This window comes from Gambusia affinis, linkage group LG01 (genome assembly GCF_019740435.1).
Source record: "Gambusia affinis linkage group LG01, SWU_Gaff_1.0, whole genome shotgun sequence".
In the NCBI taxonomy this organism is placed as follows: Eukaryota; Metazoa; Chordata; class Actinopteri; order Cyprinodontiformes; family Poeciliidae; genus Gambusia; species Gambusia affinis.
Genome location: NC_057868.1, coordinates 18,504,997 through 18,525,503, shown reverse-complemented (window position 1 = coordinate 18,525,503; position 20,507 = coordinate 18,504,997). Strand labels below are relative to the sequence as shown.

The 20,507-nt window shown below is 40.6% G+C and overlaps 2 protein-coding genes across 2 annotated transcripts; both read right to left on the bottom strand.

Moving 5' to 3' along the window:
- Positions 1 to 867: 867 nt before the first annotated feature.
- On the bottom strand, positions 868 to 7,818 carry LOC122826319 (keratin, type II cytoskeletal 8-like). The gene is made up of 8 exons (XM_044108064.1): positions 7,371 to 7,818; positions 3,943 to 4,151; positions 3,795 to 3,855; positions 3,571 to 3,666; positions 2,727 to 2,891; positions 2,512 to 2,637; positions 2,137 to 2,401; positions 868 to 2,052 (listed from the first exon to the last, which is right to left on the bottom strand). Exons 1-8 carry the CDS (start codon positions 7,734 to 7,736, stop codon positions 1,838 to 1,840), a joined length of 1,503 nt encoding a protein of 500 aa, XP_043963999.1. The 5' UTR covers positions 7,737 to 7,818; the 3' UTR covers positions 868 to 1,837.
- A 1,955-nt stretch (positions 7,819 to 9,773) lies between these two features.
- Positions 9,774 to 14,883, bottom strand: krt8 (keratin 8). Its single transcript, XM_044107942.1, has 8 exons — positions 14,302 to 14,883; positions 12,546 to 12,754; positions 11,951 to 12,011; positions 11,784 to 11,879; positions 11,326 to 11,490; positions 11,106 to 11,231; positions 10,745 to 11,009; positions 9,774 to 10,655 (listed from the first exon to the last, which is right to left on the bottom strand). The coding sequence occupies exons 1-8, from the start codon at positions 14,725 to 14,727 to the stop codon at positions 10,393 to 10,395; spliced, it is 1,611 nt and encodes a 536-aa protein (XP_043963877.1). The 5' UTR covers positions 14,728 to 14,883; the 3' UTR covers positions 9,774 to 10,392.
- Positions 14,884 to 20,507: the final 5,624 nt, after the last annotated feature.

The window sequence follows — 20,507 nt, the reverse complement described above, 5'->3', positions numbered from 1 at the left end:
AAACTGTCCGTCTCTCTCAAAGGTTCCCTTTTTAGTTCTCAGTGTTAGCATTAGGGAAAGATAGATTAGATGATTGATTTTTCTTATTTGATTATTTCTACTAATGAATTAAGCTGTACTGACCCTTGCAAAATTGCCTTACTAATAAAATATTTAGCATAAAGAAAATCTAAAAGATGTTGTGGACATTCAATTAATGAGTCACCTTAAAGTTCTTTGATGGTTGTAAAATAGCTATGATGTTCGATTCTGGAGAGGAAGAGGTGAAAAATGTTTATTGGTTCCTGATAGCCCAAATTTAAAACATCATCCTTGGGACTCGCCCGAGTCACTAAAACCTACCTGGTTCAGTAACAAGAGCAAATTGTAATAAAAGAGAACGAGCGACCGTTAACAGGTGAGCTCTGTGAAACTAGTTGGCTGCAGGCTGCTCAGTCTGGCTAATTCACAGGGGGAAGAAGGGTGGGACACCTGGATGGAGGTCGTCAGAAACCAGGCCAATCGTTTCTCGATGCCAGCTTAAACAGAGTTTACTTCAGTTCTGGACAGGGTAAATCTCAGCAGATTTAGGAAACTCAATTAACCCGTTAGATGGAGAGCTGGTACCACATCTCCCCTCTCAGAAGAGGAAGTAGAGAGTGAGTGAGCAGAGAGAGAAGGTGGGGGGATGTGGCGCAATAACAATTTGAAAACATTACAATCCTCAGTTTTTCAGCCTGTGTCATGATGGTTAATCTCATTTAATCTGCAAATAAATTCTCAGATTTCTTCAAACTGATTTGGACAAAATAACAGTTCTCCCATGCATATATCCTGAAATGATTACTTTTCCACTTTAAGTTGTATTCTGAAATAAAAGCAAATTCATTTTCATTTAATTAGCTTGGCTTTATTCAGTTTGGTGCAAAAATATTGTCTCAGGACAACATTATTTACCACAGCAGCCTCTTAATTACAGTGGTTACAGTGGTTGAGCTTTGAGTAAGAAACTACCAGAGAGGCACAGAAGATCATGACAGACAGGCACACTTAAAGCCAAATATATTCATACACCAGGCAAAAGTTTTTCATCCTGACTGGATTATGGGAAATAATGTAAAGGGAGCTAAAGATTAGGGGAATGACCTGGAGACCTGGAATCATTACCAAAAACATCACTGGAAAAACACAAAACCTAGTATTTTTGGTTTAATTTCTAGTGCAAATATCTTACTATATTTAAGACAAAACTAACTCATTATTAACTTTTCACCAAGATATAAGAACTTTTTAGAGTCAATAATTCTTTGATGTTTGTAAAAAAAAAAAGTACTGGTTCCTTTGGCAGATTATTTCACCTATAAGACATTTTTTATAAGTCTGCCATAGAAGCTAGTAGTTTCATCTTGAATATTCTTAATGTTCAAGAATATTAAGAATTTATTTACTTAAAACAAGCTCCTTTATCTTGCTGAAAAGTTACTTATGAGTCAGTTTTGACTTATTCCAACTGTACTAAGAAATTTGCACAACAAAACTAGACCAAAAAAATTTTGTGTTTTTGTCTGAATCGTCAACCTGCCGATGGAAACAAGCAGGCAGAAGCCAGAACTTATAGGTAGGGTTCTATTGTTGCAATGACAATAAAGATGTTCTATTATTGCAGACGGAATAAATAATACTTGACAGGACATTTTTTTTAATTACTCTGGCTTTGGAAAATTGTTCTTTCAAAACTGATTCTACTGTTACGTTTTGGAGCGATATCTGTCTCATTCTCTATCAGAAAAAAACTAAATTGAAATCTGCCAGGGGTATGAACCATTTTGGTTGTAACTGCACCTCTATTCTAGGCAGCTCATTTCTCAATGATATTGGAGGACTCAGACACCAGTTTGCCGTCATTGGTCTCAATGGTTTTGACGATGACGTTTTTCTTGGTGGTGGTGCTGTAACCTCCAACGGAGTTGCTGCCGCTGACGTCGGCTCTGCCGTAGCCTCCGCTGGAGTAGCTGCTGTATCCACTGGAGTAGCTGCCACTCATGCCGTCCATGGGGACGCCGCTGTAACTTGCTGTTGAACATTAAGTCAGGCATTAGCAAACAAGACAGAATGTAAACTGTGTTGAGCTTTCCGGTCTGTTTCCAGACAACTTACTGCTCTGCTTGGAGATGCTGATGGCCTTGATGCCGCTTGACAGTCTGTCCTCCTCTCCCTCCAGCAGCTTCCTGTAGGTGGCGATCTCAATGTCCAAAGCCAGTTTGACGTTCATCAGGTCCTGGTACTCTCTGATCTGGCGGGCCATGTCCTGCTTGGCTCTATGCAGTGCCTGCTCCAGCTCCTTGATCCGGCTCTTGGCGTCCTTCACCGCCAGCTCGCCGCGCTCCTCCGCCTCTGCAATCTGTGCCTCCAGGCTGGTGCGCTAACAAGCAATTAATTAAATATTAAAGTCATCTCAACAGTTTTGGATGTGAAAGTACAAATATTGAGATGGGAACTCATGTACAATATTGAAAAAATGCTTTTCTGTACCTGTCCTTTGATGGCGTCAATTTCTGCTGTGAGTCTCTGGATCGTGCGGTTGAGTTCGGCAATCTCTGTTTTGGTAACTCGCAAGTCATCTCCGTATCTGTTGGCAGAGGTTTGCATCTCTTCGTACTGAATGAGGGTCAAAGGAAAGAAGGTCTTTTGAATGCAGCTCTAGCTGAACCCGTGAAGCAATAAATACGTTTTGAATTATCGAGTACCTTGGTCTTGTACCACGTCTCTGCCTCAGCACGGGTGCGGTTGGCGATATCCTCGTACTGCGCCCTGACCTCAGCAACCACAGCATCCATATCAAGGTTGCGCCTGTTGTCCATCTCCACAATGACTGAGGTGTTCTTGATCTGACTCTGGAGCTCACGCAGTTCCTGGGGAAATATGACCAAGCAAGGTCTGTCTTAAGCTCTTTGGGTGTTCCAGGTGTCAGATGTTCAGCTATTCCTTCGCTTTAGTTTGCAATAATGGACAAATAATATTATTTTGTTGATTAAAGGTAAAACTGTCAGGATCAGTGGCATGGCTTTGAAACATTAAACAAGGAAAATATATTCAAGGTTGTAACAGTCTTATGTCTTGAAGATCTTGTGCCGCCTGGACTTCAGAGCAACTAGGTCATAGGTATAAGCAGTGACCTTGAAAGACTACAATTTTCTAGCACCAATTTAACATTATAATCTACATTCTATTGCCCATGTCTTCTCTGTTGCCTGTGTGTTGTTTGAAATAAAGCTACTGGGGGAAGAAAAAGAGAGAACACAAGGAGATGAAAGCTAAACCTTGCTAGTATCCAGACTTGGAACCGCTTTCCTTTGGAGTCTTATTAGTTATTTGTAATTTTAATAACTTTGAGCATATTTTGCAAGAATGTCCATCTCTGCACAGACTTTTCAGAGATGGCACAGGACCTGGGTCAACCAAAAATAAACTTCATCCAACAAAGGAGAAATATGATACAAATATCAAATAAATGCATTGACAGAAATTACAAAAACAAAAAGGTGGAAAAATTCATGAAATAAACACAAACTGGAAAAGTTGGAGCCGTACCTCCTCGTAGATCTCCCTGAGGAAGTTGAGCTCATCTGTCAGACTGTCCAGCTTCGCCTCCAGCTCAACCTTGTTCATGTAGGCCTCATCCACATCCTAGAAGACATGTGCTCTTTAGAAGATGATATACAAAAACAAGCAACTGGCTTACTTCTGCTTCTGATGAGAAGGTAAACACCAAATGATGGCAGTTAACAAGTTAACTTTAAGCGTCCAGTCTCTACCTTCTTGACAAGGACAAAGTCGTTCTCACACTCCGTACGCTTGTTGATTTCATCTTCATACCTGAGAAGGGGAAAATGTAAAGAAGTGATTTTGAATTTTCAGAAAAGTTTTGTCTCAAACACCCTGATAGGCATAGCAGCTCTTCACTTTTTCTTGAAGTCCTCCACCAGGCCCTGCATGTTGTACAGCTCGCTCTCCAGTTTGATCTTGTCGTTGCCAAGCCCGTCCAGCTGTTTGCGCAGGTTGGCGATGTAGGCCTCGAACATCATGCTGATGTTGGAGTGGGTGGTGGTCTGTTCCTGGAGCAGACTCCATTTGGTCTCCAGCATTTTGTTCTGCTGCTCCAGGAAACGGACCTAATTATAAGACAGACATAAATAAAAAAAAACAATCAAATGTTGGGTAATTTCATCAATTTCCTGCAAGGTCATGCAAATAAAATTAACATGATTTCATTTCTTTGTCTTGTATTTTATATTTTCTCATGAGATGGAAATCTTGCAAAACATTCTTTAAAAGTGATGTTTAAGGTAAAAAAATATTTTCCACTAGTCAAATTAACTTCTATGACAAAAAGGCAAAAACAGAAGGATTCTCTAAGATGGCTAATATTTTTTACATTCTTGCTTATCTGTAGAATCAAATGACAAAGCTATTGTCTTGTCAATGACATGCTGTTGGAACATTATAGTAGTTTTTTTTTAATCACATGTTGGACCTCAGTATTTAGTTTGACCTGTAGAAAGCCCAATGGGCTCAAGAATCTGTTTCTGTCAAGGAAAGCAGATGGGAGAGACTTTTGAGTATTAATATTGGGAGATGAGTAGGAGCAATAAAAATGAAATGATAAATGTCATTATGTAGTGTAGCATGTTGTTGTTTAGGCACACCATCAATAAATGATTAAACTAAAATGTCTCTAGTCTGTGTCTGTGACAAAAAGGTCTGATTAGAATATCTTTGGTTATTAAGAGTGTAGCACCATTAAAATGGAAAATGAGTGAGATTGGCTAGTTGTCCTTTGATTGTATTTAAATTGCAACTGACAGGTCAAATGCAAGAAATAATAATATTGTGTTTACTGTTCATTAAATGCATCAAAAGTGACAAATTTAACTTTTTTCTGTCTGTAAACACTTCATGTTCTTTTGCACCTTCTAGTTTTGGAAGAATCAAATCAAAGAGGTGCTTCGATGCTGAAACTATGACAATCTTGTAATCCATTCATTTACTACAGGACAGAAAAAGGTGCCGCCCACCTCATATAAAACCATATCATTTAAAAGGGGTGTATCCTAATCTCGTTTTTTATAATAGGTAGTTTAAAAAGGCGGCGATGAAGGAAAAGAGTCCCTTAATCCTTCTCCTGCATAGCTTCCTCTTTTTCAACAATGATGGACAAAAAAAAAAAGGTGTGGCAAAGTTTTGTCTCCCGAATGCAGAAAGGTAAATATGTAACTACATATTATAAGTTTTGATAAGAGTAGATCAGAAAGACAGGTGAGGCAACTGAAAGTTTACAGGTGACGTTTTTACTACAGAACTAGTTTGCATACCTACATGTAGAAAAAGAGTAATAGTGAGAGTAGTCAAACTCACAGACACTGCAGTTTGACTTTCAAAATTTAATGAGTTACTGTAGTGCTGCCTTGAACTTGAGAAAATGCAGACAATAAAGTGAATCAGATAGATAACACAATCTTTGGGTGAAATTTATGTCCGTTATCTTTGTTTAATCGTGTTTCTAGGTGGAGTAGAGTTGATACCCTACCACTAAGCGGCCATTGACCAGGACATAAAACCACTCAGCGTTCTTTAAATATTAACCCTGCACCACTGATATCTCAGAGGATTTTGTCCAATTAAATTAGATGGACAACTTGTCACCCTTGAACCAATCGAGAACCAATTGAGTTGCGACTCGGTTGACCTCAAAGGTGGAAGTCAGCACCCGTCTATCGCCAACCAGGAAGATAGAGCACATAACACCAGTTTTAAAGTCCCTCCACTGGCTCCCTGTAGCTCAAAGAATAGACTTTAAAATACTGTTGCTAGTTTATAAATCACTGAATGGTTTAGCACCACAATACATTAAAGATCTGCTGTTATTGTATCAACCTTCCAGACTTCAAGACTGCACATATTTCTTCTCTGCATCATTTTGTAACCCTATTGTCTATAGTTGTGTTTCTATTACAAATTTTGCCCAAAACTTTGACCATAAAAAAACATAGTTTTGCAAAAAATCTATTAAAATCACAAGAATAAGTTTGTTCATGTGTCTTTAACGTCATGCCTCGCCATCCTCCTCCAACTACTTCCTGTTGTCTTCTTCTTCATGGTGTGTGCTATTGGTAACATCTGATTGTTGATCACTTGATTTGTATGATTCAAACAAAGTGTTTCCATTGCAGTTTTGTGAAATAAACTTATTTCAATATGGCCAAAACGCTTTACTGAAAAACAAGACAGAAAGACAACTAAAGGCATTCCAGCTTTTTGAATGGAAAAAAGGTGAGGTTTCCAAGAACCTCACCTGATGAGACCTGATCATAATTCACTAGGTTATTCAGTCGTTATCAAGACTGTAAAAAGCGTAGGTGTAGGTCTCCTAGATATTTTAGATAACTTAATTGCAAGGAAGGGTTCTAGGAGCAATCTGGGGCAATCTGTCTGGAAGTTTTCAGGTGTGCAATCAACCATGGATAGTTGTTTTATCCCAGAACATTGCTTATTGAAGCTTTTCCTTGAATGTGAGGTCACAGCTGAGTTCAGTCCCATCAAAGGAACATGATGGATACAAGACAGCTAGACCATGAAAGGACCTCCAAATGGATAAAAGTCGAAGTAGAGAAGTTGAAACACACTGATGTGAAATACCTAGACCCTGTTCTATACAGCTATTGTCTTAGACAAATGTCTGGAAACTTTACCAAAAAAAAAAGCAGCTCATCAGAACCAGTGGAGGGCATGTTTGCAACTTTTCAATAAGCCGTACAAAGCCAGAGATATTGTAACAACCCAAACCTGGACTTTCTTCAGCCCAGGTCTTTAGAGTCACTTGGCTCTACTTTGCATTGTTGTTTGGTATTTGTAAGCTGGAGCAGTACCGGAAGCCAGATCGGACACTTCTGAGCTGTTACAGAATAGGGTGGAGTTGTGTAATCACCTTCAATGTTTTACTGTGGCAACGATAAGCAATGGGAGTGATTTTGTGTGTGTTAGATTGTAACCTAGTACTAATGCAGTGAAACATCCACTTTAGAGTTAGCGGAAAAGACTAGGGCTAAGGTGTGTCTTAAGATTAGGTTAAAGTTCAGGACAAATCGAGTTACCAAATTGAATGGAAGTTGATACAATGTCCTGATGCGGTTGGAGATACAAACTCGTTTTTGCAATAGGAGGAAGTGATGACCATTAATCAAAGAACTTGCACAATTGGAAATAAATCCAATGTGATGGACATGAAGTTCTCAATCCAGTGTTGCATAACATGATCAAGGTTGTAAAACAGCCTTTACAATCTGTAACTCAACCTTAGACTAATACTGCAGCAATTCCTGACAATTTCTTACCTTGTCAATGAAGGAGGCAAACCGATTGTTGAGGCCCTTGATCTGGTCTTTTTCTTTGGTGCGGACGACTTGGATTGTGGGGTCAATCTCGAGGTTCAGAGGGGCCAGAAGACTCTTGTTCACGCTTACTGCAGTGATGGGGGCCGTGCTCCCTCCAAAGCCCATACCAAAGCCTCCTGCACCCCCCATGCTGGAACCGACGCCGTACACAGAGCTGCTGGTCATCCCTGCGCCTCCAAAGCCACCTCCGTAGGATTTGTAGGACCTACGGGAGCTGAAGCCTCCCGTAGGTCCAGCGTAGGAGCTGCTGCTGAAGTTTCCAGGAGAAGAGCTCCTGTAGGAGGTAGCTTTGACCCTAAAAGACATTTCGCAGGCTAATTTTTTAAGAAGGGAAATGGAATTAGGATGTCAGGCAGACCAGTGAAGGGCAGAGACCAGAGTGGAACAGACAGAGAGAACTCTATGGTGTAGTTTATAACCCTGCCTTTGTTGAGGGAGGGGACCTAACCATACCTTTGGACCTCTGGGTTTACTCAGTCATAATAATCACCTCCTCTTTTATAGACTTCTATGACTGATACAGAAATCTATCCAGGGAATATCAAACACTTTTTTTCTGGTTCAGATCAATCTTTTTCAATATTCACACATCTTGCATATGTTACAATCAGTCCAAAAGTTATAATAATATTATTTTCAATTCAGCTGAAAAGTGTAATACATCAAGATGGTACCTATATGTCACCAAAAATGTAACAAAACAAAAGAAAGTACTCAATTCTAGGTGTGTTGGAACACACCTAGTTCCAAGTTGAAAAGCTGGGCCATTTTTGTGGCCCAACTTTTAATATTCTTGTACCCACCAAAGAAAGGCCCAAGCTGACATAATCAGGATGTAACATTTGCCAAGACCAGCTGGAGTTGACAAGGCACAACTTCCCCACTAGATGGCACTAGATGGCGCCATAGACCCCTGCAAATATAAAAGCAGTCTGAACTGACGCTGCTCTGTCTGTTACAGTCAGTGTTTTCATGTAAGACATGAAACATCGTATTATATATGTATTATATATGTATTATATATGATGGTGTTTTGTCAGATGGAAGCAGACCATCACAATTTGTGACGGGAAAGCTTCAGTGGCTTGTATTAATTATGAATGGCTGTTGGGTAGCTACCTTTACCAGTAATCAATCAACGTACATTATCTGCTGTATTTACAATATTATAGTGTGATAGATTTGCACAAATGGACCAAAACCCAAACTGTGTTTAATTTGCTATATAGGCCAGCATAATGTATGCAAATAATTTTATTTTTGAATAATGTTGTATGTTTGCAACAGGCTTCACAAACAATGTCACATATAATTTTATCATGAGTCAAGTTACTTGTTAGAAGCAGTTTTAAAAACTGCCAATTATCAATAAAGGTCACTGGACACAGGAGGTACCTTATAATATAATTCAACATTAATCAATAAACCAGAGTATAAGTTGTTTCATTTAGTTTACTTAATCTAGAGTTGAAACAGAGGAAAAAAACATTTAGATGTCTTAGATGTCCCAAGCATGGGATCAGAACAAGATTTGTAAATCTAAACAAGATTTACAAACCAAATACATTATCAAACGATAAATAAATTGCTATCAAAGTGGGTGGCTTTGTCTCTGTAGCAACAACTGCATGAACTGCCATTCAATCTGTATTTAGCAATACAGACCAACGTAGATAGTGTTAGTCAACTACAGTTATATGTTGCTTCTAATCAATAAATTATAGCATTAGAAAAAAATCAAGTTACCTGTGATAAAGAATACCATAAGAACAAAAAATGGTGTTGTATACTAGTTAAATAATATTATTGAAATTAACTGTCTCTCAATAAAGTGTGAATTTCAGGAAAAATCTGTTTTCTTCACAATAAGTCAATTTAAAGAAAACCATCAATGTTTTTTTTGTTTTGTTTTGTTTTTTTAATTGAAAGCCATTGACGGTTTTCAATAGTTTTATGGTACTGACAGACTTTAAGCTAACCTGAACATTTTAGCTGATTTTAGCTTATACATTAGTGTTTGTATAATAAAGGGAGTAAGTCCATGTTAGTCAACATATTAGTGATACCCCCTGTGCTACTGAGTAAATTTTAGCTAACCTTAACATTGATACTAATTTTCAGCAGTGGAAGGCCTCATTCAAGTTTGACCAATATGCACATTTTGGCAGGCTACTTTTAAATTTTTCCAGAAATTTTGTAGTTGTTTTTTATTAATTTGCCAGATTCCACTGAGATTCTGATTCAGAATGAATCACTCTCTGCCCACTTTTAACTAATGGTTCAAGTACTTTTTCTGATTAGTGTTTTAGTGAGTCGCTGGTAAAAAGGAAAACCAAACATCTGTTCATTTAGTAAACACATTTTTATTCAGTTTGGTAGCAAAAACAGCACCTCAGGACAACAGTGTGACATGGGCAGCTTCCTAAGGGGTTGAACAGTTTCAGTTACAGAACACGCACAGGGAAGACATGCACTACCTACTGTAGGAGGCAACTTTAAAACAAAAGTTGACCAACAACACTGAAACTTTGTTTCAGTACATTCACATTCCTTTAACAGGATCACTATCCATTAAATGCAACAAAATGGCCCTTCATGTATGGTTCAGCACTTGCATAGACTTCATGGGAATGTACTCTATTTTTTTTTCTTTCTTCCCTACTTGCCATTTGCCCAAGTTGAAATTCACTGGTCGGTGCAAAACTACTTCTTTTAGTACAAACAGTCAGACATCAGACAAACTGAATGACTTCGTTGGTCCCTTTCAGATCTTTGGTAGTGTTAGGATCATTTATTGTTTCATGTAACACATGTTTGTGCTCTATTGGAGAGTGGCCAGAAAGCATTTTACTTCAGACTGTTTTATTACAATAGTGGAGGTGGGTGAGCTGCGAGTATAAAACTACCAGAGAGGCAGAGGAGATCATAGCAGGCAGGTAGCTGCACCTCTAATCTAGACGGCTCAATCCTCAATGACCTCGGAGGACTCGGACACCACCCTGCCATCCTTGGTCTCAATCATCTTGATGACGACGTTTTTTTTGGTCTGGGTGGTGGTGCTGTAGCCGCCGGCGCTGCCGCTGCTGAAGCCACCAAGGCCGCTGCCACTGCCGTAGCCTCCACTGCCGTAGCCTCCACTGCTGTAGCCTCCGCTGCTGTATCCACTGCTGTATCCGCTGGAGTAGTTGCTCTTCATACTGTCTGCAGGGAAACCACTGTAGCTTGCTGTTTAGATCAAAACAGACAAATGTAAGACAATGTACAAATTGAACAAACTGTGAAAAGGCTTCAAAGTCCATCTGAAGTTGACTTACTGCTTTGCTGGGAGATGTTGATGGCCTTGATGCCGCTTGACAGTCTGTCCTCCTCTCCCTCCAGCAGCTTCCTGTAGGTGGCGATCTCGATGTCCAAAGCCAGCTTGACGTTCATCAGGTCCTGGTACTCTCTGATCTGGCGGGCCATGTCCTGCTTGGCTCTCTGCAGTGCCTCTTCCAGGTCCTTGATCCGGCTCTTGGCGTCCTTCACCGCCAGCTCGCCGCGCTCCTCCGCCTCTGCAATCTGTGCCTCCAAGTTGGCACGCTAATAATTGACAGTAATAAGTTAAACTGATTATAAAGTAATGATAGAGTGTAGCTTTCAGTCTAGTTCCATGCTGGGTGAACCTATCTACTGTACCTGTCCCTTGATGGCATCGATCTCTGATGTGAGTCTCTGAATCATGCGGTTGAGATCTGCAATTTCTGTTTTGGTAGATCGCAAGTCATCTCCATATCTGTTGGCGGATGTCTGCATCTCTTCATACTGAATGAACATCAAAAAAAGAAGGTCTTAGAAACTGCCTCAGCTCTTGCTGAAACCAGGAAGTGTTAAATATCTTAAATGTCATCTTCAATACCTTGGTCTTGTACCACGTCTCTGCCTCAGCACGGGTGCGGTTGGCGATATCCTCATACTGCGCCCTGACTTCAGCCACAATTGCATCCATGTCTAGATTACGGCTGTTGTCCATCTCCACAATGACTGAGGTGTCCTTGATCTGGCTCTGGAGCTCATGCAGTTCCTGAGGAAATTGAAACAAAAGTCAAGGAGAGAACAAAAGAAAAGAGTCAGTCAACCCAAGTTCTTGAGGAAATCCATCCCACCACTATGTTCCCATAGATGGTGCAAGAGTCAGATCAAAATGCTTCACAGATGTTCAAAGAATATGCATTAAAGCAGATTAATGCTCCAAAGTTAAACCACAAACATTATAGGAATGTCATGACTAGAGTAATAAATCAATAGCCCTACTTAGTTCAGAGCCTTAAGAAGCTAAGAAACAATTAAAACCAACAAGGACAGTCTGTGCCGTACCTCCTCGTAGATCGACCTGAGGAAGTTGATCTCATCTGTCAAGCTCTCCAGCTTGGCCTCCAGCTCGACCTTATTCATGTAGGCCTCATCCACATCCTTAAAAAGATGTGTTTGTTAGAATGGAACATCAAGATAGAGCAATGGATAGAGGATGGAAAAATGATTACCTTCTTGATGAGGACAAAGTCGTTCTCACACTCCGTGCGCTTGTTGATTTCATCTTCATACCTGAGAAGGTAAAAGTACAGTTTGTCACATGGTTTTGAATAAATACAAAATCCCGTCACATGTTCTCTTCATCCCATTTAGTCTGATGGTACTCTAGGTGGCAGTAGTTGTCCACAAGTGCCTTGTGCACCTAGCTCAGACATCTGCCTCACAGTGTGTTAACTCATGGTGAAGTGAGGGAGTTGTTACTGATATTTTTCCCAAGGGAAAAATATCAGTAACAACTCCTTTTATATACTCATATACTCCCTTTATCTGTGGACAAGCAGCAAACTTAAGTTTCCAGTTGCCAGTTTGGAAACTTAAGTTTGTAGTACAAACTATCTCTGACAGCCAACTCGGTTAAATGAGTTGTACCAAAAGTGTACTGGGCGTCTGTAACATGCTTCCTTAGTGTTGTAATTCCCTGAAGTTTGTATGACGTAAGCTGACAGACAGATGTAGGGAGGAGTCCCTGTAATGCTGATATCTCACTAGAACCCAACAGATGGATCCTACAGAAAGTCGGTCTGTATTAACCCTGGCAACACTCACTTGTTCTTGAAGTCCTCCACCAGGCCCTGCATGTTGTGCAGATCGGCCTCCAGCTTCATCTTGTCGTTTCCCAGACTGTCCAGCTGTCTGCGCAGGTTGCCGATGTAGGCCTCAAACATTGCGTCGATGTTGGAGCGGGTGGTGGTCTGTCCCTGCAGCAGGTTCCATTTGGTCTCCAGCATTTTGTTCTGCTGCTCCAGGAAACGAACCTAAACATAAGCGTAACATGAATAATTAGCAGCGATCATTTTAGGATATCTATTCCATTCAAGAAACAATCAATAGGGACAGAATGAATGGCTCACATGCCTGTTTCTTGGTGGTTAAGTGACTTCATAATTAGACATTTGAGCTACTGCAGAACTTTCTACATATGTGCATAACAGAGCTTTAAGGTTCATGTCTGCACTGTGCTCTGCAGTCTCAGTTCCTCTCATCTATTTGTTTCCCAAGGCGAGTGGTGGCTGTTTTTTCCAAACTGGCCAACAGGAAGGACTCCGTGACATATACACATCCTGACAGGATTTAGGTGGTGGGAAAAAAGGGCAGTGATGGAGGAATTGAACTAGTTAACCCTTCTCTTTCACACCTTCCTGTTTTTCCACTAGGATAGACAAAAGGGGAGTGGCCAAGTCGCTACTGCTGCCCGATGAAGAAAGGTAAATATTTAACTGTCTATTATAGGCTTGATGAGGGAGGAATGTGAAGCAGAAAGTGATGAAGGGGTTGCCTAAAAGTGTATGTGTGTGTTTGGGGGGTGTATTTGCTTTGTGGTGGTGAGGTTACATTTTTGTGACCACTAAAAGAGTGATAACAAAAGCAGATCAGACAAGTCAGTGGACCTTGGACACTGCTACTGCGGATCAAATGGCTTCAGACGGTCTTGATTTGACCATCGAGTAAGTACAGACAGTAAAGTGACTCAGAATGCCACAGATGGACAAAAGAAACTTTGGCTGAAGTTTATCTGTTCAGTTTGACTTATGCAAAACACTCCTTATCTTCATTTAATCATTGTACCAGGAGGCGGAGAGTCGATACACGGCCAGTCAGCTGGCAATGGCCAGAACCTGAAACCAGTCTGCCTTTTTAAATATTAACTCATTACTGAGCCCTCAGGGGACTGATACTCTCCTGGGCATGCACACATAGGACACACACTGAGTTGATTTGAAAGATTAAAAGTTGCTCTATTCATCCAGTCATAGGACACACCTTCTATAGGATGTTGCTGTCACGGTAACAAAAGGCAGTCTTTACTGACTCTGTGTGTGAGTGTGTGTGGTATGAGGCAATGGGATGGAGGACAGGGCAGCATAAACGGCCACACCCGAACTGAGGGAGGGACCATTCCCAAGGTAACCCATATCACAAGCTCTTAGCTCTGCCCTGACACACCCTTAAGCTACCCTTTCTTTCTCCCTTCTCTTCAGGTCTGTGTCTCATTTAAATTTGGCATTCTGTCAGCCAGATCCAGAAGATAGAAAGCTGAACCCTGTGTAGCCTGTGTTTCATTTGTGGGAGGTGAGGAAAGCAAACAGAGGAGCATAAATCAACTTTCTCTATGCAAAACAAGGGAGGAAGTCAATGTTGCATGGCATGTGCTGAACATATGGGTCTCTTTTCTAGGTTGTATAAGAATGTCACAACTACAAGCAACTTTTACACTGTTTAACTGAACTTGCCACGCTACCAAAACATTTTTTCACCAGTTTGAAGGGAAAGTTTTTACACACATAATGTCACAGGCTCTTACCTTGTCAATGAAGGAGACAAAGCGATTGTTGAGGGTCTTGATCTGCTCTTTCTCTTGGGTACGGACGACTGAGATTGCGGGGTCAATCTCCAGGTTCAGAGGGGCCAGCAGGCTCTTGTTCACGGTGACAGCAGTGATGGGGGCCTGCGCAACCATGCCGCCTCCATAGCCCATACCCAAGCCTCCAGAACCACCCATGCTGGAGCTGACGCTGTACGCAGAGCTGCTGGTGATGCCTGCTCCTCCATAGCCTGCTCCTCCGTAGCCTGCTCCTCCGAAGCCTCTGCTGCCAGAACCTCCATAGGAGCTCTTGACTGTGAAGGTCTTGCGGGAGGTGATGCCACCTGGTCCAGCATAAGAGCTGCTGCTGAAGCTCCTTGGGGCACTTGAGCTCCTGTAGGAAGTGGTAGAGGCCCTGAAAGACATTGTGAAGTAGTTTTCTCTTTTGACTGAAGTAAGTTCTGGATGGTCAGAGCGATCTGTGGTCTAATCAAGGCAGGCAGACAGGCAGGCCAGCAGAGGGGAGAGACCAAGGCGGATAGGCAGAGAGGAATCTACCGAGGAGTTTTAAACCCTGCCTCTGCTGTGGGAGGGGACTTACACGAGTTGCAGATCTGGGTAAGAGGGAGGGCTGGGTTGTAACTCTACACCTCTCTGACACACTGCCCAGCCAGTCAAAACTATTACCCTCCTCTTCTACATGCTTCTCTAAGTTGATACAGAGATCTATTTGAGGAATTTTAAGAGGTGATACTTCTTTTCTCCCTCTCTCTCTTTCTTTGTGTCCCCTTTGTGTATTCAAATGCAGAATATTTTGTGAGATCTGGAGATCTGATCAAATTTGAAAAAGTTCCATTTTAGAGAGTATTTAGAAGGAGTGGTGCAAGATTAATCTTTGTTATATATATGATTCATCTGAAAGTAAGATGTGTTGATGGAATCGGGTTACGGCTAGGCATTGATTAATGGAGCAACAATGAATGTGAATAAAAACACATGGTCGGGTTCTTAATCTGACTTAATTAGCTTTCCAGTATAGCCAGTTCTGTTTTAGATGTTGGAATAAAAACCAGAGCAGGTTAGACTGCCTGTAGATCCAACCTGCACCAGCAATCCATTAAATATGGGGTTTCAGCATCTGAATTTATCTTTATCAAATTAAAAGCCGTAGAAATGTCAAAGCAATGGCTGCTAGCATTAGAAGCTGATTCTATTAACTGCTTTAAATATGTTTGTGTGTTTTTGTCATGATGATGAGATATATTAATCTTGAGAAAGCCACATGAAAAGTATTCATAGCCAGTTTTGACTGATCTTCAGGTCCTCAAATGTCAACTAAAGTTGGTGGTTCCAGTTGGTTGATCTAAAACAAAAAGCAGACAACTTAAAAACTTCATTAAGTGATTTGTCAAGATTTAGTTTGCCTTAACTTTAGGTGGAGCTAACCCAGATGCCAACACCAGAAAAATGATGTTTGGGGTTGATGCTAAGCTATGTTAATCAAGTTTCTCCAAACTGCAATCATCATTTAATAATTCACAGAATAAGCTGCTTGACATCGGCAGAGAGGAGTTAGCAAGTTCTTCTTGGATGCAACCTTCAATAATTTGAAAGATGTGTCCAAGTTGAAATATTTGAGAGGAAATAAATATAGACTCCAATATTTATTGATAAGAAGCACTGCTATAGCAAAGACATGATTAACCAAGTACTGATGGTTTTTTGTTGCTAGTTATAAAATATTATATGAATATGGTTATGGTTCCTAGTCTGACTATGGCAGAGTTCCAGATGAAAATTTTACAAGCAAATTCCACAAGGCCATTATTCATTGACTTGAAAAATTTGATTCACATGTAGATGTGTCAAAAAATAACCTTACTTTAAGGTGGAACGACATAAAAAAGTATTTCTTTTAAGGATGTGATGAGATAATGTTAACCTAAAAGCTTTTCCAAAATACAAATGTGACCTATAACAAGGGAGTTTTAGAATTGCATTGGCAATTCAGCTCTGTTTTGATTGAAACTGAAATCACATGGGCTGGCTTTCATCTGAAAACCAGGTGAACGGCACTACCCAGCATGCTCTTGTTCCCAAGGGTTGTTCTAACAAGGCTGAGCCAGAGGAATGGTAATCTGGATTCCTTAATGAGAAGTGTTCTCACATACAGTAGGTGTATCAGCCTAAATCACATTCATTTTCTCAGGGAGAAACTAGGATTTATTGTTGTGTTCCATGAACAGCTTTCAATGATTCTCACTCAATGGAATTCACAGCATATGTTGCAAATTCTCACTCTACTTCAAAAACAGAGCCACCATTTCCCCAATCATTTCTGCTTTCATTGTAACTTCACAGTTTCTCACCAGGTTAAAAAAAGGCTGCATGCCTCCCAGTCCACCAATACCCGCCCTGCCTTCATCTCCTCCCTCGTCTTATTTCCACCTCAGTCCCTTGCTACCATGAGTCACGAGTCTTGGCATTACCAACTCAACCCCCTCCATCATACCCTCTTCCCTCCATTTTCTCTTGCCATCTTTTCTTCCCGCCAATGCCTTTTGGCCTTATTGTCGTCATAGAAACTTGCCGAAATCAAACACATTATTGTCTTTGAAGGGGCAAACTTGGCATGCCAGCTCATATGTGGACTACTAGCAACTGTCCTGTGAACCAGTGGGTCTGAGTTTGATCTTTTATCACATAAAAAGGGTTTTTAAAGTAACAAAGCTGTGGCTGAAGACTATTCTGTTCTGTTTTGTGAAGTTCCCATGACAGCAGTGATGTTGTGATCATATAGTATCAGCTGGCTTTGAATCATGTTGTCTTGCTGGATTGTGAAAAGCAGCTGCTCATTCAGTGCTCTGAAGTGAATTACTGTAATTTTTGTGATGCATTGTGAGCCATGTTTTTTTGTGATTGCATGACTCCAGTTACTCTGAAAGTCGATCAGTTGTCCAATTTTTCTCATTGGGTTAATAATAATTCTGTTTCTCTTTTCCTCAAGAGACGTAGCTTAAGACCAACCTTTCATATTGACGTTTTTCTGCATAAAATGTGAAGGCCTGTAAAGACCAACTTCTCTCAAAAGAAAGAGTTAATGCTCTAAGGGGGTTCTTGTATGTCTTGATTCATTAATGTATTTATATAGTGCTTAACAACCAACTAAGGTGACCGAAGTACTTTGCAGTAAAAACAAAAATCGCATCACAAGAAAAAAAGAACAACAGAATAAAACAATATAAATAAGAAAAATGCCACTATTCTCTGTGGCATTAAAAGCCCACCTGAAAATAATAAGTCTTGAGGCTTAGACGTAAAGATGTCTGGGTCAGTGTGGAGTGAACGACTACAAGGTCATGGTGAAAAAGTCTGGTTACCCTAATACATTAACCTCAGCTTTGGAACATCTAGTAAAAGTTTATCTGATGTCTTCAAGGATCTCCCATGGTCAGAAAGACTTAAAAGTTCAGAGAAAATAAGATGGAACAAGCCCATTAAAACTTTAAAAACAAACATCCTAAAATGGACAGGAAGTCGGCGTGAAGAGAATAAAACTGGGGTAATGTGTTCATGTCTAAAGGTGTTGGTTCAAAGACAAAAAGCTCTGGACAAGTACAAGTTGTCTTATGGAGAGACACCAATACAGAGTCCATTACAATAATGAAGTCGAGAACTAATAAAGATGTGAACGGCCTTCATCAAGTCGGTTTAATCTCAAAACGATTTGACTTTGATCAGTGGATGCAGTTGATTTTTTATTGTTGATTTGTGTACTAAATTTAAACTCCTGATCAAAAATGACCCCATGGTTTCTAAAAGTGCTCTAAACAAAAAGTTTTTACTTATCCCCATTTCGACAGCGTTATGCAGTCCAAAAAACAGAGAACTGCATTATTGACACCTGACTTGGACAAATAGATTTGTAATTTTGTCATCTGCATAATTGTGGAAGCACAGTTGGTGCTCAGTTATAACTTTACCTAGTGGAAACATATAAAGGGAAAAGAGAAGGGGCCTGAGAATGAAGCCCTGTGACTTGTGAGACTCAAGTTTATCAATTGACTCTGTTTATTCTGAAGTGTTTCATGCTTTTTCTCTTCATTTGCCACTAGTTTTTCTGTCATACTAGTGGCATAACCTCCAATAGGCTCCTGAAGGTGGACTGTGGCATCTGGCACCAAGATATTTGCAGCAGATCCTTTAACTCCAGTGAGCTGTGAGGTGGGGGCCTCACTGGATTTAACTTGCTTGTTCAGCACATCCCACAGATGTTCAGATGGATTTACTTTTGTGGAATCAGGAGACCAAATCAACATCACAATCTCTTTGTACTGCTGAAAGAAATCAGAAATCAGAGTCTTCAGGAAATCGATGAAAATGCCCAACACTGTGCAAAGAAATGTTTAGGTACATATCAAAGAAAACAGTCAACATGGCCGGCAGGACCCATGATTCCACCGCAGAACATTGATTATCCCTAGATTCTTCCCTTCTGGTGCAATCTGCTCCCTCTGCAAGCAATACACACCCCCACACACACACACATCAGAGTTATCAGACCATACCGCGGGGTGCACTGATTGTAGTTTTCTGGCCAATCACCGATCTTTAAAAAACCTGACCAGCCAATTTCGATTTTGCCTGATAACGGGTTTTGTGTCTGAAAAGAGGCTAAATAAAACAACATAGTCACTAAGTTGGTAAACGTTGGGTGACTGTGATAGTGCTTAGACCCACGTCTTGGCTCTGATTGGCTGTTTCTACATAGCACTAGGAGAAGGTAGAACTTTGGCCTTTTGCTAAACAGTTAAGTTATGACTGGAAAGACATTGAAAATAAGGATGTTTTTATTTCCATTCTCAGGCACCTGATTGTCCTCTGTCTGATGACGGTGTTTGTTCTGGAGATAGCTACACATCAGGCCAGGTGATTATCAAACCTGAATAAATAGCCTCTAATGATCCACCAATCCATATCCAAGCCCTTTGTTCCAGGAATTACGCAGGCCCAAGAAAACCAATCAGAGCTGCAATCAAAGTATTCTGTACGAATTTTACACCAAACCTGTCTTCCAAGAAGCATCAGACCTACGCCTGCCATTGACGGTGTTCATTGCAGTCAGCTTAATCACAGTTTCATAAGGACACGTCACATGCTTGGAGTGTTTGTCTGTCATCTCAACACCAAGCAGCAGAAGGTATTCCTTCAGCTGTTGGTTAATCCCACGCAGGAGGCTGATGTGTCTTCAGACAGTGGTGTGCACAACACTTAATAGCACGATAAGTGAGTGTACACAGCGGTGGACCTTTACCCCTCGTCTGGAAACATGCCAGAGGAGCCGTCTCTGTCAGAGCACCTCAACTGTGTCTCAACTGTTTCTGAGGGTGTGTGTTTATGGGTGTAACCCTCCCACTCTTGCGCTCTGGTTGACCAGAAAAAAAAAACACACACACATGCAGGGAGGAGGAAATTATTTAGCGTGACTCAGCGCTCAAAAATGTGATGAAAATGAATGAAGAAGAATTCTATTCTAATCTCAGCAATAGATTGTTTCTATTTTTGCAGCTACAAACAAATACAGTGTTAATGCAAAGTGACCCTGAGGTGGTCCAGCAGCCCGTCCTGCCAGGATACAGTACAATCTCCAAGCACTTTGAGCCACTGTTTTTATGTAACAATGAGGTTTCTATCCCTCCCAGGCTGGGCTAATGTCTGGATTTATTCCCCTCTATAACAACAAGTTATATTAAATTTTCTTGATAAATGAATACAAACCAAGCTTTTGGCTTGAAGTCAATGAGATAATGAATAAGCATGTTGTTAATGTCTGCATCAGGTGATTTTAATCAGGGTTACCAGAATCTGTGCTGTTCAGAATTTACTTATTGTTTAAAAACTTTTTTTAGAGGTTTTATTGGCTCTAGTGTCCTTTATTTGATAGTTAATTGACAGGAAAGTGGGTAATGAGAGAAGGGGGAAGACATGCAGCAAAGGTCACCAGGCCGGGAATCGAACCTGCAACGGCCACATCGAGGACTAAGGCCTCCTTATGTGGGTTGTGCTTAACCCCTGCACCACCACAGCACATCCGTTTACATATGTTTAAAATTACTGTGGCGTTTTTCTGTGCAAAATTTGTTAATTTCACATCTGGTAAAAAAATAAATAAATAAAAAAGATTTCAAAATCCCAAAGGGAGCAAT

Bases quoted from the DNA above. Each gene is read 5' to 3' on its own strand.
- krt8 (XM_044107942.1), bottom strand. From the start codon at position 14,727: ATGTCTTTCAGGGCCTCTACCACTTCCTACAGGAGCTCAAGTGCCCCA. The intron at 12,755-14,301 runs GTAAGAGCCTGT...GCTTATGTTTAG, and splicing joins TTGTCTCCTTCATTGACAAG to GTTCGTTTCCTGGAGCAGCA. The intron at 11,491-11,783 runs GTACGGCACAGA...CAATTTCCTCAG, and splicing joins TCAGGTCGATCTACGAGGAG to GAACTGCATGAGCTCCAGAG.
- LOC122826319 (XM_044108064.1), bottom strand. From the start codon at position 7,736: ATGTCTTTTAGGGTCAAAGCTACCTCCTACAGGAGCTCTTCTCCTGGA. The intron at 4,152-7,370 runs GTAAGAAATTGT...TCTTATAATTAG, and splicing joins TTGCCTCCTTCATTGACAAG to GTCCGTTTCCTGGAGCAGCA. The intron at 2,402-2,511 runs GTACAGAAAAGC...ATTGCTTGTTAG, and splicing joins TTGACGCCATCAAAGGACAG to CGCACCAGCCTGGAGGCACA.